The sequence below is a fragment of the Gobius niger genome, assembly GCF_951799975.1.
Source record: "Gobius niger genome assembly, chromosome: 15".
In the NCBI taxonomy this organism is placed as follows: Eukaryota; Metazoa; Chordata; class Actinopteri; order Gobiiformes; family Gobiidae; genus Gobius; species Gobius niger.
In genome coordinates, this window is record NC_136866.1 from 5448269 (window position 1) to 5467533 (window position 19265).

The 19265-nt window shown below is 40.8% G+C and overlaps 2 protein-coding genes across 2 annotated transcripts in view; one reads left to right on the forward strand and one right to left on the reverse strand.

The window, feature by feature from the left end:
• Positions 1–3396, reverse strand: part of nmbr (neuromedin B receptor) — a 34437-nt gene extending 31041 nt beyond the window's left edge. The window contains exon 1 of the mRNA XM_079571833.1: positions 2831–3396. Coding sequence (XP_079427959.1) covers positions 2831–3258 — 428 coding nt within the window. The 5' untranslated portion in view covers positions 3259–3396. The remainder of the gene's footprint in view (positions 1–2830) is intronic.
• Positions 3397–11418: 8022 nt separating this feature from the next.
• gje1a (gap junction protein epsilon 1a) lies at positions 11419–15492 on the forward strand (the record flags this gene model as incomplete). Its single annotated transcript, XM_079572261.1, has 4 exons — positions 11419–11503; positions 13322–13504; positions 13681–13878; positions 15295–15492. The coding sequence occupies exons 1-4, from the start codon at positions 11474–11476 to the stop codon at positions 15490–15492; spliced, it is 609 nt and encodes a 202-aa protein (XP_079428387.1). The 5' UTR covers positions 11419–11473.
• Between the last annotated feature and the right edge of the window lie 3773 nt (positions 15493–19265).

A 19265-nucleotide genomic window follows, 5' to 3' on the forward strand; every position in this document is an offset into this window, starting at 1 on the left:
CAAATTATACAGCATTATTTAAACTCAGGGGAAACAAGAATGTGTTGCTGCAAGATTTCTTCACACGAGTAAAATGCCAATGTGTTTTTGTCACAAATAAGATTATGCTATGCGCTCCATTTAGGCACACTTGGTAATGTACAATGTCGTCTGCTCAGAAGTAAATATTTTATGAGGGTTCAAAGCTCAATGAATCTGGTTTGGAATTGACTGGAAAATGTGATCTATTTGTGGGGGCTGCTTAAAGTGGAGAGGTAAGTAAGGGATATTCTTACCCTTGACCCTTGACGATACGATTTCCCATAACAATCTATATGTTAAGTTTATACATAAAAAATGTGAAAATATGACTTTTGCATGTGTCTCCCCTCAAAGGAATAGGCCACCGTTTTTACATACTGAGATAATGTTCTTACCTTAGCTTAGACAAGTTCATTTGTACCTGTCTGGTCTGCATGCGCGCCCTCAGTCACGTAAACACAGCACAGACGGCGTTAGCATTTAGCCTCTCCTCCTCTCCACTATAGCTCCAAACGAGGTGAAGATAGAAGCTATTTTCCCTATTTAAATATGGTTCAATCAATCAATCAATCAACCTTTATTTGTATAGCGCTTTACAACAGCACCCGCTGAACCAAAGTGCTTTCCATAAGTGCAATATAATAATAATAATAATGGTTACATGAATGTGGATTTTCTAAGCTGATAAAAAGGCGGAATAATACCAGGAGCACTTTGGCGTCCGAGGAGAGGCTAAATGCTAACGCTGTCTGTGCTGAGGTAAGAACATGTCTCAGTATGTTAAAACCGGTGGCCTATTCCTTTAACCAGAGACTCATGGATTGCTTGGCTGCTAAGTGAAGCTATTAAGAACATACCTGGAACATAAACACTTAAACAAGGCCATTGATGTTATAACATGGTGGGAATATTAATATAACAAACTAGTTTCCAAGCATCTGTCTTCAATCATGATGCATTGTCCCTGTTAATAGTGTGTCATTAATAATAAGGAAGTGGCCAACCGTGAGAAAACGGAACTTGATGCACACTAGATATGTAAGATAAGAAGAATGAATTTACAACCAAATATAACGTCACAACAAAGGGGTTTTATATGGATATTTTGCTTTGCTTTGTGAGGCGAAAATAGAAATTGTAAGTGGAAATATTGATTTCTAGAGAATATTTGAACTGCTGAAAGTTTGTGCAGTTCCACGACCTTACACTACTGCAGTTCTGTTTTTAAATGAAACACCGCCGTCCTTTCCTGCATGTTTTTTTTTTATTATTTCTTGGTTCATGCACAATATTTCCCTGCTGTCTGTTGTTAGAAACTACTTGTTCTGAATTCCAAGAAAGAAAGAAAAAAATGTTGTTTTCATTTGTCTGTCCCATGTTTCACAAAGATTATAATCCTAATCTTGTGGTTCGCGCAACTACAACAACAAAACCTGGGTTATTGGTGAGCAAAGCAGTAGAATTGGTCTGGAGGTTGTTGGCGCTGGAGCATGACGGCCGAGTGGGTTGTTAAATTAAGGACAGTTAGAGAAATGAAGCTATGAAAGTAGTCATGTTTTATCTAGACCAAGAAAATATGACTGTGACTCAAAAACGTTTAACAAACTGCTAAAGTGGAGGAATTTGCATTTGAAATCTTCATCCAAATCACTCTCCACATGATCATTCCAGTCATTTAGCTTTAAAATCAAATGTAGTTAAATAATGTAATGGATTGTTGAATATCTGCATTGTCCTGGACACAATAGTCCTTTTTGCTTGTGGCACACATACACCTTTGGTATGTCCGTTTGGTCGATTTACTTTTCCATAGGCTATGGGTACGGACAAAACCTAAGTGAATCAATAGAAAGGAGATGAATTAATCAAATGCCAAAAGCACATAACATGGCCCCAGGTTCTCAATGTAGGATTAAAATGAGGAGCACTGATATCAGATGCACTTTCACTGAGGTGTTCAAATTACTGATGCTACAGCATGCTCAAATCAACGGGAGGGGGACTGCTATGGGCAAGGGATAAGGGTTTTCTAAAAACACACTAGATAACAGAAATACGAAACAAAGAAGTCACAAAAAAACTCATAACAAGTCAATTACACTGTGGTTTGGCCGCTGGCGTATTTTCACTCTCTCTCATGCAGCCATCACACTGGGGGTGGTCGCCCGCCCACAGTTACTAAACTGGGCCTTTAATGCTCAGTTTTGAAATTATATGCAATTATATGTATTCTTTCTGTATACGTCCTTAATTTTTCAGCGTATATTATATTGGATTGAGTCTTTTATCTGCACATTACTTTCCTATAGTGCAGCCAATAGTTCCACTTGAATGAATGTGTATCTATACTTGTTGAATTACAATGTGTATTCGATTAGGGAGATGTTCCTATGGATTGTTTTTTTTTTTCACTATAGGCATATAGACTATTGACATAACTTTTTAAAAGAGTGTTGTGAAAAAGTATATGAATCAATAAATTAAAAAAACATAAAGTAGCAACCCACAACCCAGGCGTCCAAGCTGGCCAAGTCTGGGAAGGCTTCATGTATTTATTTAATCCATATTTACTGATTTGGTTTTGTCTCCCATAACTGCCTAATATCCTATAATCGCTTGTATTTCTCGTACTCACTGCTCTGGAGTTCATTCTTAAGAGTTTAAACCAAATGGCGTGTGGGACAAAGATCTCTTAGCAGTGGGTTTATCAAACAATAATACCGGTCACCCCAAAGTCACAAACAAGCGTCCATGTTTTACGCACGCACCGGTTGAATCCCCAAACGGTCGGGCCTCCCGGGTGTCTTACCTGTCCGCACTGAGCGCCGTGAGCGTGAACACGGACACGCCGACCGACGTGAGCTGAATCGCGGGGATGAGCTTGCACGCAGCCTCGCCGAACACCCACTCCTCGGAGAAGAAGCGGAAGGCGTCCACGGGCACGCAGGTGACCAGCAGCAGCAGGTCCCCCGCCGCCAGGCTCGAGATGAAGATGTTTGGGACGCTCCGCATGGCGCTGTTGGTGATGAAGATGTTCACCAGCGTGATGTTGCCCACGAGACCCACGGTGATGATGAGGATGTACACCGAGGTCATGACGCAGCGCACCACGAAATGGACCGTCTCCGCGCCGTCGGAGTCCGTCCACCAGACCGGCTCTTCCGCGGACCCGTTGGGGCTGAACGCGTCCCCGCCAACAATACGGTGGTCCGCGTTCAGTGAAAACTCGTCATCCATGGCAAACAAGTTGACGAAAAAGTGAAGGAAAGGACGTAAAAAGTTTAATCCACGTGGCGCGTAAAGTTGTGAGTGGAGAAAAACGCGCGCGCTGGTGATGTGAGTGATGCGCAGGTCTGAGGCTGGAGGAGACTGAAGCGCGTGGAGAAGGGGCAGCGCGAGGAGGACTCTCTCCATCCCCCCCCTTCTCTCTCTCTCTCTCTCTCTCTCTCTCTCTCTCTCTCTCTCTCTCTCTCTCTCTCTCTCTCGTGCTGTGAGAGGAGATTAAGGGGAGGGACACTTGGAAGAGCAGGTGAGCGCTCTTGAGATATGTGCGATGTTCTCTTGTATTGATATTCAGGGGTGGGCTGGCCATATGTCCATTCTGGAAGCGCACAGAAGGGCCACCGGTCTGGCCTCTCAATTTTCTCCTTAACCTCTTTCCCCCTACCTTAACCGAGCTGCCCAAACCTAAACGTTTAAAGCAGTAGGAAGTAACTAGTTTACCTTAATAAATCCTTTTCGTAGGGCTTCTGGGGGTAGTGCAAATGTTAATGGGATGATTGGAGAAGAAGAAGAAGAAGCTAACAGGCTAACGGGCAAAGCTAACTGCGGGCTAGCGCCACTTAAACTGTATTTACAGCCAAGTTTGAGTGAGAAAAAAAAATCTCCATTGTGTAATTGGATGAACAATATCCCTCTCTCCCTTTGTCTTTTCTGTCAGCGTAGTATTTTCTCTCACGAACAATTAATGATTAAAAAAAACGCAACATGCTATGACGCCTGCAGTGGCGCTTATGGCCTCTAGGGGCATGAGTTACTTTAAAGTACTGCTTTAAAGGAAAAGCATCAAAATAGCGACGGAAACGAGGTTGAAAACGGAACAAAATGTGCCGGAAAAGCAACAAAAAAGTTACCAAAAAAAAAAAACGTGACAAAGGAATGTGACGAAAACACGCCAAAAAGCCACAATAAAAATAATGATAAAGCAACAAAAACAAGACAAATGTGACAATGTGACAAAAAGTTACAATCACTTTTTGAACTAGAGAAAATGCACTCTGCGGGTGGTGAGAGGCTAGGATAATTATGTCTTTGTGGAAATGCTTATTTACGCTAATTTGGGCCAGGCTGGGCAGAGTCCAGGGCCGTTTTTCAGTCCCAGTCCGCCCCTCTTTTTTGTGTATATAAACTCTCAGTCTTACAGGAATTTGCCATTTGGTTTTCAAACTTGTCATCTGGTCTGTTGTTTGGGCAGACAAGCAAAAGCATTGATTCGTTCGCACAATCCTTCAGGATACTTGCTCAATAATCATAACAATCAAGGTCTCAAACCTTCACTCAAGGGTTTAATACTTTATCCCACAATATTTAGGCTATGTTATGCATTGCTAAACTGAAGGGCCCAAACAAGAGCTTAATATTTGTAAGATTTTAAAGGGGTGAATGTATTGTTAATCTCTTGGCCTGTCTCAGGTGCATCTTGGAGTATGGATAAATATAGCAGCAGAAGTGGACCTATGGAGCAGTAGAAACACAAGTGATTAAAATGTGTGGTGAGATCAGCCTGTGATGGAGTGTCTAGAAACTGCTATGTGTGATGTTTTAATGAATGAGCCCTATTAGAGAAAACCAGGGTCCTCTAATGCGAAAGAGTCTGAACCGCCTTTATAGTGAAGGAAGCATCAGTCGTTGCCTGAGTTTGTGGCTTTTAAAATTCTATTATTAACTTGTGGGTTAAGAGACTGCTTTTTAATGTACTGTGTCCACATCACATGTTTGTGTAGGTCCTCAGTCGTCCAGGAATTTTCCGGCACGGTCAAGATTTTTTAATTGAGATCAAGAGGTTTGCAAACGAATGATTATAGGTTGCTTCCCTTATGTTCTACTCATTCGTAGTCAAATGTACTCTAGCCTGTGCGTTACCAGTCTTACATTTATCTACAAGAGCATAAAACCTTCTGACGATGTGAAACTATCAACAGTCCTGTTGACAAAATTCCTACAATGATATTTGCAGCATGTGTTTACATTTTGCACAATTTCATTGTACAGTTGTATAATGACAAATCTGGCACCTCAACCTGATATAGAGTCAGGTCCATAAATATTGGGACATCGACTCAATTCTCATCTTTTTGATTCTATAAACCAGTACGAAATATTTTAAATGAAACAAGATGTGCTAAAACTGCAGGCTTTGAGCTTTAATTTGAGAGTATTTACATCCAAATCAGATGAACGGTGCAGGAGTTACAACCGTTTGTATGTGTGCCTCCCACTTTTCGAGGGCCCAAAAGTAATGGGACAGAGAAACAATTATAAATCAATGTATTTTTTTTCTTTTTAATATTTGGTTGCAAATCATTTACAGTCAATTACAGAAGTCTAGAAGGCATAGACATCACCAGACGCTGGGCTTCATCCCAGGTGATGCTCTGCTCTGCCAGGCATTTGGCTGAATATGAGCACATACAGTAATATTGCCCGAAACACTTCAGAATTCATCCTGCTGCTTTTGTCAACAGTCACATCATCAATAAATACAAGGGAATCCATTGGCAGCCATACAAGCCCATGTGCCCATGTTCTGGTTAATCATCTGCATTCTCTCTGGTGACGTCTTCTCTTGATTGTTGACTTTGACACACATAGATACAGACGGCATCTCGTCATAGAAGGGGGCGTGGCTTCGCCGAGGGGGAAAATAGGATCTTTAGAGAAACACAATTTTTCACACTTTTCAGCCATTTTCTGGTAGAATATGAACTTATTCATCACATATAAATAAAGTCAAGTGTAAATTGGGCCCATATGGATATTTTCTCACAGCACATCGTTCAGTCGAAGTGAAAAAACGGCAGTTGTAGCTTGCGCTAGCTAGCCGTTAGCATTAGCCTGATGCTAACATGTAGCATCAAGTTAGCATTCTCCGTTTTTTATGTATTTATGGGCTGTTGAACCACTTTGCTCCTCCCCATGTCGTTGTTTCTTTCTTTAGTAGAAAACTATATTCATAATTCAGCGTTTGTTAAGTAGTTTGTTAAGTAGTTTTTGAATAATTAGAGAAAGTTTAGATTTTTCTTCAAATTGTTTTCCAACATGACCATATATGGCCGATTCCAGAGATGCCGTCTGTATCTATACACCCACCTCCTGATCTGACCTATTGGGTTTTCTACACCAGGGAAATCATTTTTATTGTTTTTATTTGGTCAGGACAGTGCATGTTAATGAACATACATGGAAACCTACACAGATACAGGGAGAACATGCACACTCCACACAGAAAGGCCCCATCCAGGTGGGAATCGAACCCCGGACCTTCTAGCTGTGAAGCACGAGCACTAACCGTTCATGCTACCGTGCCGCCCAATTCTTTGGTCATCCACCACATTAGTTATCCGTGGTCTTCTGAGTCTTTTGCTGTTGTTGAGCTCACCAGTGTGGTCTTTCTTTTTTTATAACGTTCCAAACTGTTGATTTGGCCACGCCTTGTATGTTTGCTATCTCTCTAATGCGTTTGTTTTGATTTCTTTCAGCCTAATAATGGCTTGCTTCATTGATCGTGATAGCGCTTGAATTCATATTGAGAATTAGCCACAACAGTATGCAAAAATTAAAATATCACACTTGAAATTAACTCTGGACGTCTCATCTGTTCCTTATGAATGGGATAAAGAGAGAAAAGCAAACACCTGGCCATGGAACCGCTGAGCAGCCAATTGTCCCATTACTTTTGGTTTGGGTGTTTCATTTGAAATAAATTGTGGTGGTTTATAGAGCCAAAAAGGCAAGAATTGAGTCGATGTCCCAATATAGGGATGCACCGATACCACTTTTTCTAAAACCGATATGAGTACGAGTACTTTGATTTAAGTACTCGCCGATGCCGAATACCGATACAAGTACAAGGCAGTTTCTTCAACATTCTTACTTTTTTCACAGCAGATTGGTTTGTAATTAGTTAATTTACTCATTTACATTTCCTTAAGTAAAGTAGGCGACACATTTAAGAGCAGTTATATTAGAATTGTGCTGATGCCATTTATTTATTTATTTTCATTCAATATAATTTTACATTTTTATTGCACTTTATTAGACAGACAGAAAAGCCCTTGTCCAAAAGCTCCCCAATGCCTGTGCTTTATTCATTTATGTATTTTTATTTAACAATAGTATTGAGATGGTTATTTAGATGGTCTCTTTTCGTCTTTACTTCAGCTCCTGTAGATTTTCTCATGTGTTTATAGTAGCTTAGCGAGTAGCTACAGCGTTTTAGTCGCTGGGTTAGTTTTTCAGATGAATAAACCCCTGGGCATAAAACGGCGTCAGAATGGCCAAAACTGCTAGCCGCGAGTTAGCAACGTTAGCCTGTATGTTGTAAACACTGCAGACGCTGCAGCACTAACAACATTAAGCTCTGGTTAAATCCAGCACAGACTCTGATTTAGAGAGCGCAGTCTGTAATAAAGTCAGCTCTATGTGGATTATTGTATTTACACTAAACAATTCTCCAGTTTGTTGCTATTTTCTCTCCTCAGCTGAGAGCTGCGCCTCGTAGGTGCGCTGGCCGCACGTCAAATGGTATCGGTTTCTGGTATCGGGACCTCATGAATGAGTACGAGTATGAGTACAAGCATGTGGTATCGGCCCGATACCCGATACTGGCATCGGTAGCGGTGCATCCCTATCCCAATATTTATGGATCTGACTGTAAACCTGAAGACAATACAATGTTTAGGGGATTCTAGCAAAGCAAACATCAGTTATAGCCTCATAATGATTATAAGTTAAAGAAATGCTTTAAGTCTCTGAAAAGAGTGTAGGTTATAGCAGCAGGTGGAGACTCGTCTGTCATTTCAGGGATAATTAACCAAGACAGTCCGAGCATGCTCTATAAGGTCAGTCTCAGGCGGACACATGTTCAGTCCATTGAACCTCGCTCAAGGGCATGGGAGCCTGCCACACAGCATTAGCTCCTGGTTTATATATTTAATCCTTTACAAAAGACTAAGAACATAACAAATTGCATTTTTGCAACAGGGCAGCATTTGATAAGAAGCCATTAGTGAAAAAAAAAACTTCAGTGGCATAAAATTCCAAGGCTATTCAAGACAAGAACATTAAACAAGCCTTTTGTGCTTTTACGCAAACACCAAAGAGACTGATCGGGGCAGTAGTACTGTGATCATTTCAAAGATTTTCTCTTCAAAGTGGAGGTGAGAGATCAGGCTTTTTTTTTTCAAGTGACAAATCGGAGCATTAGGAGGACAGCTGCATACAAATTAATATAGATTATACCCTGGAAAACGAATTGTATAGACTGAGAAAGGCAACAGTGGACATACATTTCTACCGCATTTTATTCTTTCCACTGTGTCTAGTGAAATCAGAATAGCCTGCCCAACTCCATGTGATTGAGGTTAAAAGGCTCCAGGTAGCACAGGAATGTGATTTATCCTCGGCAATACAAGTCTTTTGCAAGTCTATGTAAATCACGGACCCCACCAAAGGATAAATGCACTCTGGCCTTATCTTTCGTCCACACCTTGCATCATTTCTGCCTAAAAGTCATTAGTTTGGCATCGTTTGGCATATCTTAGAAAGTCCAGCCTCACTGCTAAAGCTATCACAGCGAGTTTTCCAATCTGACATGTTTGTGGGTTTACCACAGAATATGGCAGAAATATGAAAGAGGGAAGGGAATTTCGCCAAGGCATAGAAAGTCAGAGCAGAGAGATGAATTACGATTTTCAGATTGGAAGAAGGAAGAACTTTATTTGTATAGTGCCTTTCCCAGACATAGTCACAAAGCGCAATACATGAGACAAACGTCAAAACTGTCTACATTTATTTATGGTGCAAAGGCATTTACAACATTAAAGAAACATATTGTGAAATATATTTGTGTGTCAGGCCTAATAGAAGCTATTAATCCTGACAGTTGCTGGATTGGCCTCAGCGACCTGACCGAAGCCACTCTTGTTTAGGTTTTAATAATAATCTGTTCATACTAAAAATGGTATTGACAAAAGCTGCTTTGTCTCTGCCGTTGACTGAACTTTGAACTTTCCCATTATTTATTTAAAGAGGGGGTATTATGCTTTTTTCAATCACATAGCACCAGTCTATATCACACTACGATGATGACCAAACCTTCTGTTGGTCTGTAAATGCAGTAAATTAGAATAACTGCCTTGTATAAAATTGCTCTCTCAAAATGGCTGCAGTGAATGTTTTGAAATAGGCCTCTGTCTCTTTAAGAACCTCTGACCCTTTCCGACACGCCCCCTCCACACGCTGTCTGTGGCATCAGTGGGGAGGGGGTTCTGCTGAGGAGCAGTGGTTGGTTACTCGGCTGGTGACAAAAGCTCGGAGGCGTCTCCAGGAGGTGGGGGCGTTCCTTGGAGGACTCAGGCAAACCTATCCCTAAAATGGCTGCCATCAGAGTTTTTACAGATTACTCAAAAATACGTGAATGTGCCAAGGCAACACTTCAGGCATGTTTTTAATGAGGGAATGACATAATAACATGATGCAAAGCTTGAAAAAGTCAATTTTGCATAATACCCCCCCTTTAAACTAATATTTCCATGAAAAATCCTCAAAAGCAAAGTTTGCAGCATGTATCAAGGACAAATGAGAACTTTAAAAAACAATGGCAGAGAAAGTTCATCGGAAACATTTTGTGGTTGAAAAAAGTTGTTACTTCGGGTCCGAATGCACAAGCTTATATAGAGAAGGTGCAGTTACACAAATGACCTGAGGTGGCAGTAGTGAGTATAAAATGCTCAACTTTCATGTAGCCCTTGTAAAGATGTCACTGATAGGCAAGTTTGGGCAAGATTACCATTCACAATATCTCTATTATAGGCATTAGAAAAACGAGCTGTAGAAAAACCTCAACCTGTCCTTAAAGGCCCTGTAGAAAACGTTGCTGTGGTCAGAACGTGTTGCTAAAATTCTAAATGTATCACTAACATCCCGATTATTCAAAGGGATGAGTTTAAAAGCGCCTTTTACTGCTACACTCTGTCTACATTATGTCCACCAGTAAAATCGTTTTCGCATTGGTACTACAATCGCTCTTAATACACTGAAGACGTTACGACAGAATCTCTTTTTTCCCCCCACACGTTTCTGCAAACACAACATACTGCAATGGGGCAAGATGGATTTCACTCCACTACGAGGATAAATGCAGCTCCAATAGGCTAGTTCCTTAAAATTGAAGTACTTTTCAAAGTGTGTCACTTCAATACTCTGTCTTTATCCTCATCTCCATCAGTCCATGCTTTGTTGTTGCGAATAGAAAAGCAGTCATCCAGAGCCACACTGCTACACTGCTGAAATGGTGCTATTCAGAGGACGACGGATTAGAAAAAAGATGGACTCCGAGTAGATGCTAAAAGCTAAGTTGAACTAATGGGGATGAAAAGCAAAGATGAAAAGATATATTGAGTACTTTAGTTGTTTGGGCTCTTTGAATGGGACAAACAGGACTCAAGGCAAAATCTGAAAGATGAAAGATGAATCCAGAGATGGTTTTCTCTTGGTCATTAAAAGTCTAAATTTGATGTCATAATTGAGGTTGCTGACAAAGCCTCTTGAGGTTTTCAATTCTTAAATCAACCCAGTACAGATAACACCTTCACAACCTTTTTCTATGATGATGATGATGATGATTATGATGAAAGCTCAATCGAGAGGGACAGGCATGAATGACTGAAATCCCCTCCTATGAGAAAACATTGTGAACAGGTTAAGGTTGCAGTTCATGTTCAGATTCGCTACTATGTAAATCTCAAGCACAAGTGCATCTAACCTCACACTCGTCCTGATTCGTTTTGCCCTTGAGCAAAACACTTCACCTGTGTGGATGTGGTGTGAGAGTGATTGGCTGGGGGTTGGCTGATGGGGCAGATGGGCAACTTCTTCTTTTATCCAGGACATCTGTCATCCAATTCGTGCAACGTGTGTGTGGTTTTCCTCACAAACATCAACTTAAAAAAGACGTAAGCCGAAAGATTACAAAAGAAATGAATTGTTGTGATAGTTGTGGTTATGTAAGCGCTTTTGTCCACTGGCCTCTGACGTTCCTCTGGTGTTTGTTTTGAAAGTGGCGACCGGAAGAGCTGCCCTCTAACCACATGTGACTCCTGTGAGCTGTGCGTCCCTCCACCTCCCGATTTGTGCTGGATTTTAGGATTGTGTGCGGAAAAAAGACTGGGCTATGAACAACACGCCGCCAGGATTACGGTTGGTGTGTGGACTTCTATTTTATCTTCATTTTGTGTTTTTATTTTATGTAATGTTAATTTGCATCAGGGCTTTTCCTTTTGTGTTGATGGTGACCACTCAGGACAACACCAGCTTTACCCATGCTCCTCCAGCAATATTTGCTGCTACGGGTGTGTTCACTTCACTAACTAACTTTTGAAGCTGTATTGGTTTTCCAGATTATATAACAACCGTGCAATGTTAGTAGATTGTTTCTTCGGAATTCTCTACGTAGTCATATGGGAGAGGAAAAAATATCGTACTAGGGTGATTGCCCTTAACATTTAGATGATGTGAGACATGATATTGTACAACATTATGGCTCTAAAGAATGCACTAAATTTGCTTTTTACAGCTGAAAAATACTAGTTGTGAAAGCTCGACTTATAACTTACTTCGATGGCTTGTCTAACCAACTGCATTGAGTGAGTCAGGAGACGCTATCTGCAAAACTGACTTTCTGGAGTTTAAATTTCTAATTGGTTTAGTATCAGAAAAGTTACTACCTTCATTGTATAGGTTTCCTGTTTGTCCAGGGGCAGGGGAGGTGTTTTTTTTTCTGCTGACTGAGACCTGTAGGGATTATAATGCACACACAACATGCCCAGCTGCCCTTTGTCTGCCTCTGTTGTGTTTAATTCAATTGATGGAAGAATAAAGGCCAAAAGAAATATGCATTGTCACGAGCTTTCAGGGGGTCAGAGCTGAACGTGTTACAACTGAGCTAACACCCAACAGAAATGAAGCTCGGGGCCCACCAGCAGCTGAAATGTCTCTCAACTACATCAAGAACATCTATGAAGGATGTGTGAGTACAAGTCAGAAGGAAGAGTGTATCGTTTTGCATCTCGCAAAATACTGTTGGTTAAATATTGCTGTTGGCTCAATGTTGAAAAATAATTTATGAGGCCTGTTGAGGTGGTGAAGCATTAGTAGCTGCTTCTGTGTTGTTGCCAACAATAGAAAGAGCATAGATCATCATTGACGTGTGACAGTACTAGTATCATTGAAGTCTGTGTTACCTACAGAAATGAATAGGTGAAATGATCTTGTGATGCTACTGTGAGAGAGAATGTGCCTCAAAGAATGTGCTTGTTTAGACTGTTGGGAATCTGTGTTTATTCTTGTATATTACAATCCCATCTGTCGACAGAAGATGCTGTGATTATAATCTTTGTTTGCATTATCTGGTTTGAAAAAAAAGGATTTTTGTCTCACAGATTGTCATTTATTTCAGCACACAGCAGAACCATGTGGTATGTGTCCCAGACAGGTCACGTCCTCACTCCGTAGGTTCTGGAACACTGAAAAGAAGCAGTCTGTCAGTGTTATGCTACACTGAGCCTTGGGAGTTCCAACGGTGATGTCGTCATTGCATAACACAACTAAAAAATGGTCGGCATGCAGATTGGGAACCACAATGGAGACTCCGATTTGCATCATAATGCTCCTTTAGGACAAAGCAGTGCACCTGTATGAATCAAGTAGCTTGAAGTAGAACTCTAAAACATAATTTCCAGGGCCAGGCACCTTTCTGATTTGAGTTTATTTACTGATTTTCTGAGTTTAAATCTAAAAGATACAAGTTGTACACATATACAGTGGGGAAAAAAAGTATTTGGCCAAAATCCAATAGAATGTCTATGTGAAACTGACCAAATACTTTTTCCCCCACTGTATACTGATGCTCTATAGTTGTTGGACACAGCATCAACAAACGTGACAGAGTCAGGGGTTAGGGACTCTATGATGCAGTTGTGTTCTTCACATAACACTGATCCCGACATGTCTCTGTGTGCAGCTGAGGCCTCCGACGGTGGTCGGACAGTTTCACACGCTGTTCTTTGGGTCTGTGCGGATGTTCTTTCTCGGAGTTCTGGGATTTGCGGTTTATGGAAATGAGGCTCTGCACTTCAGCTGTGACCCCGACCGGAGAGAACTCAACCTGTTCTGCTATAACCAGTTCAGGCCAATAACACCACAGGTACATCCATTTACCACAAGATGGACGACACTTAAAAGATGTATTATACCAGATAACAAATGGACACTTACTTAAGGATTCTTAGTCTTATCAATATTGTGCAACATGAGCTAAAGTCAGTAGAAGCGTTGTGAAACTATATTGTACTCCTCACCTTTGCTGCTGCTGTTGCGCAGGTGTTCTGGGCCCTTCAGATGGTGACAGTCCTGGTTCCTGGAGCAGTCTTCCATCTGTATGCGGCCTGTAAGAACATAGTCCAGGAAGAGATCTTGAAGAGGCCTCTCTACACAGTCTCCTACATCATCTCTGTGCTGCTGCGAATCATTCTGGAGGTCATTGCCTTCTGGCTCCAGAGCCATCTCTTTGGGTTCCAGGTCCGTAAGTCCACTGTCATCAAGCAAGGGTTTGCATTCAGAATAATGTGTAAACTTTAAATGGAACTGAACTTAACCAGAATGTATCATTTTTGCAGTTCAAATCAATATTGTTACACCTTGAAATAGGGTCATAGTTCTGAGCATTCAATGGCTGGTTGAGTTTCAGAGTCCCAGGTCTTTCAATGTGGTCTTAAGTGGCACATTTCATGATGTCATATGGTGCAGGCCCCTTGAGTGTGATTCATATGGTGAGAGCAACCTCCACAAGGGTGTATTTGAGAGTGTTTTCAGATTAAGCCAGGTTGTACTGTGACCGACGGGGTCTTGTGGGGCTAAGGCCAAGCTACAATGAATAAGTTACTTCCTGCAAAAGCCAAGTATTAGCATTCATTTTATTGATCTGCACCACTGCACAACATGTGATGCTATTAGTAACTGGTGTTGGATGTTTAACAATTAATACAATGATTTTAATTCTCAAAACGCTTTGATTTTACTAAACCATCTCATGGAACATAACAGTCTAAGGCAGGGGTGTCAAACATACGGCCCGCGGATCAGGCCTAATTCGGCCCCTGCCCTGTAGAGCATAAATTCCAGAGTATCTAAAAAAAAAGTAAGTCTCTAGCCCATTCCTGTGCGGAGTTGTGAATTTTTAAAGAATAACCAGAATGCTCATTCTAGCCACTAGGGGGCATTAAATACAAAAAAAAAGGATAGAGTTCCACACGTGTCCAGCAGAGGGCACTGACATAATAAGAGCTCAGGATATGAACAACACATTATATAGCCATGTGGTAAATGGACAGTCTGCCCCAGGGCGGCTGTGGCTTCAATAAAAGTTTACCACCACCAAGTGAATGAACAATGACTACTGCACTTTCAGGAACTTGTGACACAGGCTTGTAAAGTGCAATACAAGTGTAAGCTGTTGTCATTAATGAAGCTACAGTCAAGTTGGGGCTTTGATCAAATCACAGCTTATTATTATTCATTTATTGGAAACATTTTCTCTATTATATGTGGCCCGCGACCCGCCATGGGAGCTGAATTTCGGCCCACGACCCAAAATGAGTTTGACACCCCTGAGCTAAAGAAAGTGTTTTATTGAAAGCAGCAAATTTGTATGTACTACTGCTTTTTGCTCAATTGTTTTTGCTCGAGTGTGCATTCGTTCTCATCCAATCAATGCGAAACCCCTTTTTTACCATCCAATCCAAGAGCCAAACCGCTCCAGACCCCACTGTTGAGGGTTATCCGTGTGTGGGTATGTTAGGATTAAGTTACTTTCTTATCAGATTACTTGTTTCCATATTTAAGAATAGGTCACTACACATGGCTTGGGGTCCTTGGATCCTAGTATGAGAATAGGGGAGATAAGACTCTAGTGTCTCACGACTCCTTTCTCTGCAGGTGCACCCACTGTTCATGTGTGATGCCAGCGCTCTGGAGAAGACCTTTAATGTGACCAAATGTATGGTTCCTGAACACTTTGAAAAGACCATCTTCCTCAGTGCAATGTACACGTTTACTATCATCACTATCATCCTGTGTGTCGCTGAAATATTTGAGATTCTGTGTCGCCGCCTTGGATATCTCAACAACCAATGACCACCGTGCGGACCGAGAATCTTTGTGTCGCTGATACTGCCACTTCAAAGGGTCTGTATGCTGCACCCTAACAAACGTGCACCCAAACATTATGGCAGTGAGTCGGGAAAGGTGTAGGTTCAATGTAGAAGTGTGTCGGGACTGACAGCCAGAGATTGTGTTTCTTCTGTATTTGAAGCTGTGACGTCAGGTGAGATGATCAGCTACAGTTGATGAAGCTTGAATGTGTCTGGACTGGTGCTACAAAAAGTGTGACTGTGTATGGAGAAGGTGACTGTTTCGATCAGAAAACATGGCTGTAAAATTCCAGACACGTGTAACAGTAGTTGCTGGTTTGCTAGTCAGAAGTACCATTGGTTAAATTCAAGGGTGCTGGGTTCCATTCCAACTATATCAAAAAGGTTTTAGAAATCATCAGTCATATGTTATATGGCCATTATTCAGTGAAAGTGCCTCTGGACCTGAGTATAATTGTGTTCACAGTAAACTGAAATGGGGCCAGCAGCTCCACAAACAGTGTGCTGACAATACACTCCTATTATGAGCCAAAGTGGCTGACGTCACACTTCATTTATCTCTTACATTTTCTATACATTGGCGCACTTTAGGGTTTGCTTTGTTTTAGATCACTGGCTTGGCCAATTAAAAAGTAATACAGTATTTGAATTTGACTTGAGTTTAGAAAACAATGATAGTGAACAAGAGTAACAAAAAGGCTACTAAATTAACATTCTACAAAAACTGGACAACTCGATACAGTTGGAACTTTGAATGGATTTTTACCAGAAGACATTCTTGATTCAATGAGTTTAGTTCAATTTTCTGTCCATCCTTTGGCCTCAATCACTCTATAATTTACTCTGTATAGTAGTTTAAGACAATGTTCTGTATGTTGTCTGACCAGTCGAGTTACTGTATTGTAAATTATTACCTCTGATGTATTCTCTCCAATCAGACATCCATCCATCCATCTTGTGTTAGTGTATTATGATCTCAGGTAAAGTGCATAGACAGATCTTACAGTTCTGTTGCTCTTTTGATCAATTTGTAGATACTTTATGCACTTGAAAACACATGGCAGATGCCATTAAAGGTGCATTATACAGTGCAACTCTTTCAATATGATTTTACAACAACCAACAAGATTTGATATTCTCTCATATGCTCATATACTTTCATATAGGCTGCCCATAATAATGATAGTTCATTTCATTCACCAAGATAATCTGCCTATACATCTTTAAATTTACTTTGCACTAAAATGACATGAAAGCATTGTTCTTGTCCAACGTCCTGACTCAGATTAGAGTTCAGGAGTTTAACTGTGTAAGACTTGAATCGTTTTATGAGAAATGATTGCATATGTAGCATGATGACCACTTTGTAAATACATTTAGAATGTGGTCATGACTGATATTACTTGTATATCTATTTGTAGTACTAAACCTATTATGTGTAATTACTATATACTATGAAATAAAGGTTTCTTATTTTCCAGCAACAGAAGCTGTATGTCCTTTATAGTTCTTCGATGTACTGATTTCGCAAAACTTGTCTTTTACAAGCAGCCAAGCTCAGCAAAATCTTTTGTATGTCTGTGTGTAATACTTTGTTATATAAATAAAACATTTGAAGACTTTCTGGATTTATTTTTTGCAAAAGAAAATATCTGGGAAATAAGTGTAGGCTATAAATTATTCTTATTCTCAGTCTTTGTCATTTCTTGCACAAGGTTTTTGAGTTTTTCCTTGCCATGAAGGAACGTCTAAGGACGGGGGAACAATCACTGTCAACTAGCCAACTCACTGTTCATTTTTTTGTAGAACAGTACATTGGTGTATTTGTGTAGCCTTCTGAGGCAAAACCTTTGATTTGATTAGACTTGATTTGAATGTCTGTCCTTCCACATTCCTTTGTACAATCTTGGTACATGCTTAAAACTGAAAATGAAACGAAAATAGTTGAAACACCTCTTGAAAAAGTGTGTGCTCATTTGTGCATCTGGTGAACTCAACTCCTGACATGGATTTTCACCTATAATTACCTGAACTGGGTACGGAAACAAAATTGGATACCTAATAAGATACAGGTACATATTGTACATCTGACAAGAGATGTGAAAATTAGTGTGTGGTAAGTGGAAGTTGGATATTTTGCTGACATGCATATTAATCACTGCCAAAACAACATACTATACATAGATATGATGAGAGTGTGTGTATCACTGATATACGAAACTTCACTTCACTTCATTGGATATTTATGAAAGTCTGCAGGAACAATTTTTATTTATCCACTACTGCGGGTTGTTACAGCATTCTCAGTCGGTTAGGAACATGGACCAACACCTTCAGTGCTGATGTGGACTGCGGGCCCCCCTGACGCACAACGAGTCCTGCTGCTACGTCAAACTGACAGGCAAAAATGTGAGAGTACTGACTTTCTCCTGCAGCTCATCAGAATGTATCGCTTTTTAGACGCAGAGGGAGAATTGGAGATGGATTTTACAATTTGAAAAGTTTGAACAAGCACAAAGCCAGAAAAGGTCAGCTGAGAGATTGAACCGAGATCCACACCGCTGAGAAGCAGAGCTAACCTCTAGCTGTTTTGAATTTTAGTGATAAATATATAAAGTTGACCCGCAGTGCTGACCTACATTTGTCATTATTTTTGAAAGTCGCAGTCTCACATCACCGCGGTAGATAAATGTTCACTGGCTTGACAGGGCTCATAAATCATATCACACATTCCCATTCATTTAGACTAGAAGTCAGAAAGGATATAAAGTTTGTTGAGGTGGTCGATCATGATCTGTCTCGGTTCCAACTAAAATCAAAGGGAGCAAGCCAAACAATATCAATCAGCGTTGTGATGAATGAGCTCCATTGTCTATTTACTAACAGGAAAGTTTCACCGGATCCTTACAGGCAGCCAACAAGATCATACTATAAGAATGAAAATATAGGCCTACTGTATGACTTAGCCTTATATGGGGCATTCTAAAACACATAGTAGTGAATTGTTTATAATACAATACTATAATTCATTTTTTGTCAGTTAGAATGTTGTATAGCCTACTGCAAAGCTTAGTATGGGAAAAAAAACATATAAAAGCAATTTGTGCACTGATCCATTCAACAGTCCTGGGCATCAAAGAGGACCGGAAGAAAATTGCCTGTTGAAATTTGCCATGGGAATTCGGGGGAAGAAGGAACTCAAAGGTGCAACAGAACTGCAACAAACGGATATTTTTGGTAAGCGCCTCCGTACACGCCTCAGTCATCATTTCTCATATTTTATTGTTTATCATTATGTCTGTGTAAGCTCTCAGTCGTACGGGCGTTGTCCATCTTTAATCGAGGTACTTGAGTCATCTTGGAGGAGTTGCGTTTGGCCCGCTTTATGCTAATCTCCTCAGCCGACAGGGCACTGCCAGTCCAATGAGACGGAGCCTCAACCAACAACAGAACAACAGGCAGGAAATAGTTATGAATAGGGCAGGACAGATCAATACTCTACTTCGAAGGTGTTCACCCGCCACAGGTGAGAGTAGCTGTGAGTTGAGGGGAGGAGCCAGACCAAGCGCAACTCCTCCTATGTGAGCTTGATCTAGACTGCGGGCTGAGCTGAACCTTAGTTCGCTGACGAAGCCTTTTGGATGAGAGATGAAATGCTGGAGACTTCAAGTACAGAAGATGACTCAAGTACCTTCATTGAAGATATAATGACATCTACCCGGGGATCATCACTGATGTTGAGGAGGGCAGCATTCA